The 11,258-nt window shown below is 38.5% G+C and overlaps 1 protein-coding gene across 2 annotated transcripts in view; it reads right to left on the bottom strand.

Annotated features, from left to right (window-relative positions):
• Positions 1 to 1,049: 1,049 nt before the first annotated feature.
• Positions 1,050 to 11,258, bottom strand: part of LOC114031891 (microtubule cross-linking factor 1-like) — a 170,441-nt gene continuing 160,232 nt past the window's right edge. For both annotated transcript variants that reach the window (XM_027847087.1, XM_027847086.1), the window contains one exon: positions 1,050 to 2,246. In XM_027847087.1, coding sequence (XP_027702888.1) covers positions 2,052 to 2,246 — 195 coding nt within the window. In that variant the 3' untranslated portion in view covers positions 1,050 to 2,051. The remainder of the gene's footprint in view (positions 2,247 to 11,258) is intronic.

Raw genomic sequence — 11,258 nt, 5'->3', positions numbered from 1 at the left:
GTAGGCTTTTTGAAAGAAAAAAAAATGATTGTTTCTATTCCCCGTCTCCCCCACTTTACATAATGCCTGGCACACAGTGGGTGCTTTGTGAATGTTTGTTGATTGAATTGATAGTAGTTATAGGTCTGGTGGTGCTTGTGTTTTGTTACCTCTTTTTTCAGGACATATGCCCTTGTGTTAGCAGCTCACTCAATGACCTCCTCTTCTTCATACTCTGTTGTCATTTGAGATCATTTCAAGGTGAATAAATCTCTTGGTTTCTTTTCTAGTTACCATCAAAGCTCTAGCTAGAAAAGTTTCCCTTCATCTCTCTGGATCCTGCTCCATCCTCTAGGATCCTCGAGACCAAAGATGATTATTCAACCACAGAAAAGGGTATGTTTATGATATAGGTGGAGACTCCCTTCTGTCTTGTCTATTGGACCTAAGCCTACCTTTTATGATAAAAACATGATTAGTTCCATAGGACACACCCTATCAATGCATTCTTCTATCCAATGCACTGGTGGTTTGTGCAGTATAGTGTACAAATTCAGGGTCTCCAAAAGGATCCAACCACTTGACTGAATGGTGATTTAAAGTAACTCTTCCCTTAACATCCACCTGCTCCCCCATTCAGAAATGTGGATTTGAGCTCAACAACTTTAGCAACAATATCAGTTTGCTTAAGATTTTTCACTTCCTGACCTGAATGAGCCTCCTAGCTAAGGATGTCCTATAAATAGAGGAGTTAGCATTTTTTTAACCCCAAGAGTCTCAAATAACATCTATTTTTTCTCTTTATGTTTAATCTCTGGTATGGCTAAAACCAAGTCTCTAGCCAGGTAAACCTCTTATATACAAATAAGAGTTAGATTGTAACAAGATCCATGTAGAGTATGCATACCAGGCTACTATATACTCTATTCTACCCAATTCATTCTTTTTAGACACAGTACCTAGATCTTCATCGAACAAACTCATTTGACAGAGTTACCAAAAAAAGGATGGAAGACACGGAAGAGGAGAAAAAACTAGGCCATTCTACCATTTTTTTTAAATACCAAGGATTTTATTTTTATTTCACCACAGTCTTATACAATGATACAACCATCTCTTACAGTTTGGTATTCTCATGTCTTTTCTTAATATATTCTCCAAGCAAGGAAGTTCTCAGTAAACACCGTACATTGCTAGCTGAACTTTTAACAACGATTTAAAAATGTGTTGTATTTGTTGCTTCAATGCAATAGTACCAACAGTAAAAGTACAGTACAGGGAAATTCACAACAATACGACAGTTAAACATATTGGCTCACATTTAGGCGATGGTCAGAGTACAGTAGCAGTATGTACATGCACGCAAGAGCTTGGAACCCAAAGGCATGCAGGTCAAGCATGGCGTGTGGATTATATAGCTAACATCATAAGCCTTTCAGAGGCCTTCTTTGTGACTTTTTATTTGTGTGTTTGTTTGACCTGTATTCCCTCCAGTCTATTGAATACCATTCTAGTCAGCTAAATTGCTTTTTTTACTACATAAAATTTAATGTTTCATATAATCTTAAACATTTCAAGAATCTTCCTTTAAAAAAATAACACTGACATCAAAATAGAACAAAATTAACTTAAAACACCCTAAGTCAACATGGAAATAAACCAAACCAAAATGGAACAGTGCAAATTGAACGAAAAGGCAGTCAGTATTTGGGGAGCGAGCGCATTCAGAATCTCTTAAAATGTACATTTTTAAAATTCTTACTCTTTAAATTTATATCTTATTAACCTTTTGTTTAATATACTGTGTGTAGAAAAGATGGAGACAAAAATAGTTTTTTGAGCTATGAAAAAAATTAAGTTATTACAGGCACATTAACTGTTTCATTCTAGAAACATTTCTGTTTCACAGGTTGAACATTCAGCAGCTGTGTTGTTTTTGTTTATTTGTTTTTAAACATTCTTTGACCTTGGAAAAACTACATCTCTCCTTACGGACAGGGATTGGGTCATGATGATGGTATGGTAATGCAAAATACAGTGAATTATTCAGTGATAATTCACGCCAACTTGCATCATTTTTTTGGCTTCTCCGCTGCTGGTTCCTGTCCGCCATGTTCCTCCAAAGATATCAGGTCTCCGGTTGACTGAGACTGCGAGGCAATGGGGGAATGTGGGGCCCAACGGGAAGGAGGACGACGTTTTGCTGGTCTCTCGGGCCGGGAGAAGCAGGATTCTAGGGGTGGAGCTAACGCAGAACAAGGTAGTTCCTTCACAGCCAAGATAAGAAAAAGAGAGTTACTAACATTGATCATGTTGCTGTGGTTATATGCTCAAATGAAGCCAAAGTGAAGACTTACTAAAATGGTGGAGCACACTATAAACAAATAATGCAAGTCTTCTATGTTCAAATGCCAAATTAAAGCTAGAGAATATTTGGAGGAAATGAGCAGAAGTGGGCAATTTTTAATTATTACTTTTGATAATTAACCATTCCTTTGCTTCTGAGAAAGTAACCTAAGTTCAATACTGTTGAATGAAAATTATCAATGCATACATTAACTCGCAGACACTAAAGCATGAAGAAAAGCGGCCAATCTTGTGTATAGAAAATTCATGTAAAAAGAGAGTCATTATAGAAATGCTTCACAGATGGGCTGGACTATAAATAGGACATGGAGAGCAGAATTTGTGGCTTTTGCCAGACGATTAAATTAGTCAAATGTATGTTCAGCTGATCCAATTATTTTGTACTTCTTAATAATGATCTATGCAATTATAGCAAGAATGTCCAAAATGACTAGTTAAGCCATGCCACAGTCTGCATTGATGTCTACATAGAGATAAAGCCTGAGATTAGTGACTTCTTCCAAATGCATTAGCAATGAGATGTACAGGAAAACAAACCTGGCCACAAACTGCTATGTATTCAAAATTGAAAGACAATAGGCTCAACAAAGACCTATAAAGTTGAAAAAAATACTATCTAATGCTATAGAAAAAATTATGTTCTAAAAAAATTCTATCTATAGAGAGAAATCATAATTTGGGTCTAGTTTTCCTCAATATTGATTCATTGTAGCAGCATCAGAAAAATTAGAGGCAAAGCCAACTGTGATTTTCCATTCCAGGCATCCTATACCTATACCAAAAATGGTTATGTGCAACATATACTGAAATATTGCACAATGCCCTGAATAGCAAAATTTAAAGGGTTCACTGGTATCCAATTTAAAAAAATGTTGAGTTGCCAAATTTAGTTTTTATCTGATAAAATGAGGAAGCTATAAATGGAAATTTGATGGCATTTGAAGATATATACAGCAGTGATGAGGAAAGTTGATGACTGTGTATATGTTATGTCCTAAAATCAGTTAAATGACCAAAAGTTGAGATGGCAAACAAGATGGCAGAAAGCATAAACTGTGTTATGCAAAGAAAGAGCAATGATAAAACCAGAGGACTGATGAGCACTCAGGCAGTCAATTAACCATACAGAGATTTAATACAAGTGACATGAAACATGAAGAAAACAGGATGATAAGAGAGAAATCTGGTTTGAGCAGTAGCAAAAGACATTGCAATATGATGTCTGGATGGCGTGAAGCAGGAAGCAAAGATGGATGGCATTGGAGGAGCAAGTAAGAGTCAGTGGCAGCTATTGAGACAGAGTGTAGCTGAAGGAGACTTTTGAACTGTTTGAGTGGGCATGAGAGAACAAGAGACTAAGGGTAATGTCTCTCCCTTTCTGTGTAGTAAGCAGAATGAATTTACAAATGACCACTGACATTCAAGAGTATTTTTAGATGTGCCCTTCCAAGTGGTCAGTGCTACATGTTATAGGAGGAAGCCTAAAGTTAGCAATGCCTATGGCCTCATTGGTACTGTATCAATAAGGCTGCTGAGACACAAGTAAACACTAGGAGTACTGGCTCCACGTCCTTATTTCACCCCAGTTCATTGACTATAAGGGAAAATATGCTTTGTGAAAAATACCTCTGTTTTGGACCTGTCTGACAGAAGGCCATATGTGCTGTGATACCTGTAACAGGCACAACCAGCTGAGAGGAAGTATTGATTTTGTGTTAATTTGTATTCTGGCCTCTTATATTTTAATAGGATTTTGTGAAGTTTTATAATGGCTTCTATAGTTTTGTTTCCTTGATTGAAATTACCATAACTTCTCTCTCTTACTCTTTCTACTCCACCACTTTCCCCTCTAGCTCTCACGCTGACTAGGAAAAAGGGTTTTTGTTCAAACATTTTGTCTGCTACAAAACTCTACTCAAGATAAATTGATGTCATCAACATACTTGCCAGTTCTAACAGTAAAGAAAGGTTCTGCATGAGGTGTCACTACAAAATTCCATGGCCTATATTGTAACATACATGTGAGGACCTCTATATCCACTCAAGAGAGCTATCACCTTCAAAGGATTCACCTTGTGAGGCCATGCTTTTATTTCATTGTCTTATTACTTGCTGAATAGCCTTCAGAACTCATGCCATTATGTTGAATATGCTCAGTGATGCCATATTTTGTCTTTGAGGATGGACTTGGTTTTTAGAAAAAGCCAAAGGTAACTCAGATTCATCTGCTGAGTAAAATTATTGATTAAGCTGTGTGCTGATGTTTTTGGTCAGGAAAAAAAACAGTATGATTATAAATTTGGAGACGGATTTTCTTGTGTGAGCTATAAGCTGCCTCTAAAAGCAGTTTTGGAGGAAGAGCTCAAAAATATTTCAAGCATTGGCAGCTTGACTGGAATAAGAGATTTTTATCAAGATAAAGATCAATGTGCATTTGGATGTATATATTCTAATATCTTTTCTTTTAAAAAAATAAATCTCATTATTTTTTGGTGACAGTTAATAGATTACATCACTGTTTCTGTTGAGCAGACTGTAACTGGCAAGCAGGTCTGGACTTTGTGGAAAAATAAGTCTTCCGTGAGAAGCTTGGATGGAGAATTTTGGGCGAGAACTGTTTGTCATAGAAAAAAGAGGCCCCCTACAAAGTCAATACCTCTTCATAACTGTGAAGCAGTCTAGCCCTGTAGGTAGCTAACTCTTTTTATTGTAATGGCTACAAAATGCCTCTCTCCTAGGCACTGAGGTGGGATCAATCTTGACCCAACCTAAGTGAAAATCAATTTCTTCCCATTAAGTGCTAGGGAGTGGACTGAGGCTCACAGGGTTTATTCCACATACTGACCTTCACATAACAATTGGGTTGTGCTGGGGAAGGCTAACTAGTACAGAAAGTAACTGTTATCTTTTAAGTATTCTTGTTTTGTTTTTGAGGGTACAAATACCAACCAATAGTTATGCAAAATGATAACTTCAGACAGTTTTGGAAAACAAGGTAGAAATCACTTACAGCAGTGAGGCAGGCAAGGTTAGAGTCCCCAGGGGGTTGTTAGTAAGACAGTTTGGTTCTGGACAGAACAGACAGAAGAAAGAAAAAAAAAGAAAAGCAAAAAGGTTGGAAATGAATTTTTAAAGAGAAAACAGAGTAAAGATTTTATAGTCAACAAGAAGGATGGCTGTGGATGACTCTCCCAGCCATCCCCTGTGGGAAGCAAACTGGGTAAAAATGTCAAGCCCCTGACAAAACTGGACACATTTATATCAAAAGCAGACAGATAATCAGGGCCATCATCTCTCATCATTTCCGAGCTGAGAAGCAATGACTAAAAAAATAAAATCTATTATGGAGAAACAGCACAGCAGAGATTCCTATCTAGCTTTAAGCCACTTCTCCACTTTCTCTGTATTTAACATTTCAAACTCTTTTCTGGTGAACAAAGATGAGGAAATCTGAGTGATGTGGCCTGTGGTTCCCAAGCTATAAGAAACAAGAAAACAATTGTGCTGCCTGTCTTACTTTAGTCACAAAGATCAGGATACCCTGACTGTCCATGCTAAAGATTTTGTTTTGCTCTTTTCCATTGAGACCTGTGAGAGGGGCTGGGTGGCAGGCCAACCTGAGAATTTGACCTTCAGAGGATAAAATCTTTGTGCTTCGGCTTCTCACCGTTTCCTCCTTGACTACTGAAACAGGTGCCACAGGGGTCAGTGGGAGGTAAGAGGAACTAGACAGTGAGCTCAGCAACAGAGATGGACTGTTCTCTCCCTAAAAGACATACCAGGATATACGACAGTGTCACTCTGGTTCCCCAGTACCAAGAGCAAGAATCCTTTGTACCTAGAACAAGACTCACTTCTGTAGATCTGAATGTCTGAGTTAGCATTTGGTGGATATGTTTGTGGCAGAAAGTGCAGAGAGTACTTCAATGAACTAAGAGGGTTAGGTACAATTGGTACTGGCACTGAGGGGGAGTGAATTCATTTGGAAGTTGCTCTGATTATGTTGGAGTAAGAGCCTGAGCTGGTACGTCAATATGGATGAAGGTAGGAAAATGTACTCCTCGAAAAGTCCTAATGCACCAAATCAAGCTAGAAAACGAAATAACTGAGTTGGGACATAGAGATCAAGCAAAGCTCTAAGAGAAAAGGAAGAAGGGGTGCCAATCAATGCTCCATGCAGGTGCTGGACTGCCAACATCATGCCACGCTGTGGAGAAGGAGACCAATCAATTCCATTGGCTGGAAACAGTTGGAAAGGAAGAAATACAGAGACTTTTCTTTTCTTTTCTTTTCTTTTTAAAAAGAAACTCAAAGGGCACCAGCTTAGCCATGATAAAAACATTTTCTATACACCTCAATGGTGTGACTCACTCCTTAAGCCCTTTTATTCCTCTCGTTGCAGGTTTATTGAGAAACTTGGTATTCTGTGGATAACCCAAAGCACAGGTTTATTTCCTAAAATTTATTTGCTGTTTCATTCCCAACCACGAAGCAACAACTGCAGGCACAGCCAAGTTAATGCTTGAGCGCAAAGCCCTTGAACATATTCCCCCAGATTTCTGGGGGAGGCAGGACATTCACACATGAATATAGCCTCCATGGCTGCGGAACTGACAAAAACCAGCACTTACCTAGGAGACCTGGGCCCCGGAGATGGGGCTGATGGAGAACATTCAGAAGGCATCATTTGTCACCTAAGAACACTTAATCAGCAATATTTGTCCTTTGCACAATATGTATTTACCTTTGTGGAGGATTTATGTCCCAGGAAAAGCCTTACAAAGACAGTCATATTTTATTAATTATTTCCCCGAAGGAGAGGCACTATTATTCAGTGGGTAGAAACTGGGCCTCAGAGGCCAGAAGGCCTGGCTTCAAATTCTCCCTCTGATATACGCTGGCTGTGTGACTCTGGGTAAGTCATTTAACCTCTCAGTTGCCCCTAAGAATAGAAACTCCAAAACAATCTATATTTGTGCAGCCTTCTCTAAAGGGATGAAATAGCAGATCCACACTTTTTTTTTTCTGATTCTGTCTAATAGTAGATTTAACAAAGAAGAATGTTTTAGTTCTGAGAGACCTGGGGAGTGTATGTGTGGTAGGTGGGGTGGAGACGGGGAAAGGGATTAGGGACTAATGCACAGAGAATGGTTATATCCTGGGAGGGAGGGAGAATAGAGCAGTCAGTTTATTTCCTGATGTACAAGAAAGTGGGCAAAAAGAAAGGCAGTGAAGGATACTGGGGGAAAGTGATCTTTCTGCTAAAGAGGCAGGAACCTCTTGAATGATTCTGAGAGGCTGTGGGCTAGTCTAGGAGAGTTGTTTCTGGAGAATAAGCTAAGTGATAAGCAGAGGTTGGGGTTGCAGTAATTATGGTGAACAGTAGAGAAAAGGCTATATAGAGAAGCTGGACATTGTGAGGGATATCCTAAACCAATGAAATGGAATCACAGGGTTTAGATATCACTTAAATCTAACTCCCTCATTGTACAGATGGGGAAACTCAGGTCCAGGGAAGTTAAGTGACTCACCCAAGGTCACTCACAGTGAGCTAGTACCAGAGCCAGGGACTTCTTTCTTCCTTTACTTTCTGGGGGAATTTGTTTTCACAATTCCAATTTTTTTTTTATCAGTAATGGGAAGTGGCACAAATAAATATACATCCTTGAGTAACCAACTTTATTGCAATGTGCTCTGCCAAGAGATGGAAAAAGTAGTATTTGAGAGCTACGATATAGTAAAATTTTTATATCCATGACTGTAAGTGAATTTAAATGTCCAAGTATACACACACATTTTAAAAAAATGTACTGAAGGCAAGTTAAGTAACTCACAAATTCAACATTTCACAAAAATTATTGCAGCCAACCAAGAAGACAGAGTCAATATCCTAATATAATCAAGTGTATGAGTAACATTGAATGATTCTTTAACTATAATATTGAATAGCTATGTTCATTATCAACATCTTAAATAAAAGCTTTCATTTAAAGTCACCTGTCCCTCTGATACAGAAACTTATTTCTGGTACAAAATGTCCTTGCGCTACCTGAATATTATTTTCACTGAGTTCTTCATTTGACTGAGGAAGGAGAGACCAACTCTCATTTCTCACCTCTGCATAGCATGTTCTGATTTTCTGAAACATTTTCTGGGCATGTCCTATAGTGTATCCATTTCTCTCCACATACTTTGAAAGTCATATAGTTTGCCTAAACAGGTTTGGAAATAACTGAGTAATAATTAACCCTAGAACGGGTGGGAGGGAAGGACTGCTTGGCTAGAGTAGAGAGGATGGAGGAACTGGGCATTTAATGGAGAAGAGAAATTAGCTATGGAGGTGATGGCGAACTGGGGTAGAATCCTGATCATCGAGATCTTGGTTGTGACCCAGTGAGTACTGTTTTAAGCAAGGGAGTAACAGTAAACACTAAATTAGTGTTTCCTAGTTGTTTATCCTTAGGCCAGAATCAATCTGAGGCATTTTTACTGGTTCACAAGACTTTTATCCTCCTCTTCTCCTTTTTCCTCTCAAAACCTATGACTTAAAAAACTGACACCTTCCTGTGGCCTGCTGTTCCCATATGTCAGTATGCAGTAGCAGAAGTAAAGAGCATGGCCTTGAATGTGACATCAAATTCTGGCTCCTAGTTGTGTGACTGTGGCCAACCTTACTCCCTCTGAGATTTGTAAAATGGAAATAATGGCCTACTTTGCAGGTTTGTTGGGAGGAAAGCACTTTGTAAACCTTAAAGCATTATAGATAATGCCTTTCTTTTCTTTGTGAGAACTGGTGCACTAAAGCTTTGGAGGGTGAAGAGGACTGTGGCAGAGAATTTAGATATTGTACTGGTCTGGAGCATAGTTTGGGTTGGAGAAGGAGATTCTTGTTGACACGTATGATTGTTTGGACAAGTGAAAAGACTAAACGGAGGAAGGGAACTCTGAGATGAAGTTCCTGAAGGCATCTGAACACAAGGTGATTAAGACACATACTAGAATTATAACTATTGGAATTACATCATGTATAAAAATATACAAAGTGTTAGTCAATTTATTAAGTGTCTACCACGTGCCAGGCATTGCTAAGCATGGAGTCCGGAGAAATGCCAAAGAGTGAAAAGTCAACAAGTCTTGAGGTAGACTAGATGTGTTGTGAGAGACAGAAAAGTATGACTTTCAAAATTCCAAATCCTAATCCTTTCTAAAAGAAGTAAATTTTAGGGATTGAAATAATTAATAGAATGTAGTAGTTGAGCTAGATACTTAAAAATTTCAGACTTGTAAAATAACCTAAAAGAGCTTATGATGAAGGGATATCAGATGTTTCATCTGAGAAAGCAAAATACCTAGAATGCAAAGTAGAATTTCAAAGATCTTCCAGGAAAAGCTGTTTTATGAGTATAAGCATGTCTGTGTATGCATATATGTATGTAAATGTGGAAAAAGAGTTAAATATGGTACATTGACTAAAATTGGAGAAAATTTAAAGGTAGCAGTAAACGGGAAGAAGAAAATTAAAAACACATCTTTTATCAAAGTTCCCTTCAAGCTATTTATGAGTTTCAGAATTACAAACTGAAGATGAAGATATACAAAGTATATTTTTAACTTCACAATGTATACTTTTGGGATCTATGATTTCACCATTGTGACCCTTCACTAATGCTGTTTACCTCCATTTAACATAGTGTATATCTTGTATATACATATCTTGTACATACATAGTTATTTGCATGTTGTTTATCCCATGAGGTAACACCTGAGGATTTTTGTTGTTTAGTTGTGTTCGACTCTTTGTGACCCTATATTGGGCTTTCTTGGCAGAAATACTGGAGTGGTTTGCTGTTCCCTTCGCTAGTAGATTGAAGCAAGCAGAGGTTAAGTGGCTTGCCCAGAGTCACATAGCTAGTGAATGTCTGAGGCCATATATGAATTCAGGTCCTCCTGACTCCAGGCCCAGCATTCTATCCACTGAGCCATCTAGCTGCCTCTTGAGGATAGGAGTTTTCATCTTTCTTTCTATCCCTAGCAGAATGCCTGGCTCATAGTTAGTGCATAAATACTTGTTGATTGACTAATTATTTTTCTATGCCCTTTTTTGGGGGGAGGAATAAGAGCGGTTTGCTTCTGTGATTTCATTCATAGATGGAACTTTTAGCAAAGATTTTACCAACCTAGATTAACAACTGTTCTGCAACTTAAGAGTGTGGCCTGGAACAGTGAGAGGTTGGCCCAGGGTCACACAACTAATATGTGTCAGAAACAGTTCTTGAACTCAGGCCTTCCTGACTCAGAGACTGTTTCTCCACTCCTCCATGATTTCATAAGTGATTTTTATTACCAAGTAATTGACGTTCTACTGTGGTGCCTCTCTAAATTTAGCTGTATTATTCCTTTAATGAGAGATATACAATCTGCTGTAGACCCATAGCCAAAGTCTTTTCAATGTGGTGGTCTTTGCTGGAGCCCATTCTTCCCTGTCAGAGCTTCTGAGGGCCAAGGCAGCCTTCTTGCCAGGATGATGAACAAGGAAGGCCTCCACCTAGGAAAGCACCTTGACTCATTTACTTGTAAAACTAATGGGACTGGCGAGGCTAACGGAGGCAAAAGGGTGGTGCTTCACGAACCCGTGTTTGGTAGTACAGGGCTACATGAAGGCTTCAAGGGGGCTCATTAGTAGGTCACTCTTTATTTAGGATCTTTCATATTGCCAGGGGAAGGAAGAAATAGATAACCAGTTCATGAACTTGCTAATTACTGGCTTAGATGGTACTGAAAATTCCAGCATTAACAGAAACAAAGAAGAGACGTAGAAATGTGAGCGGAAGTGCGACATGCCTGTCATATTTCCAAATTCAGAAGAGCACTAATATGTTGTTTTGGACATGGTAAAAATATCATTGATGACT

The sequence above is a fragment of the Vombatus ursinus genome, unplaced genomic scaffold (genome assembly GCF_900497805.2).
Source record: "Vombatus ursinus unplaced genomic scaffold, bare-nosed wombat genome assembly UNPS02015255.1, whole genome shotgun sequence".
NCBI classification, from domain to species: domain Eukaryota; kingdom Metazoa; phylum Chordata; class Mammalia; order Diprotodontia; family Vombatidae; genus Vombatus; species Vombatus ursinus.
This window is presented reverse-complemented; position numbering and strand designations above follow the sequence as displayed.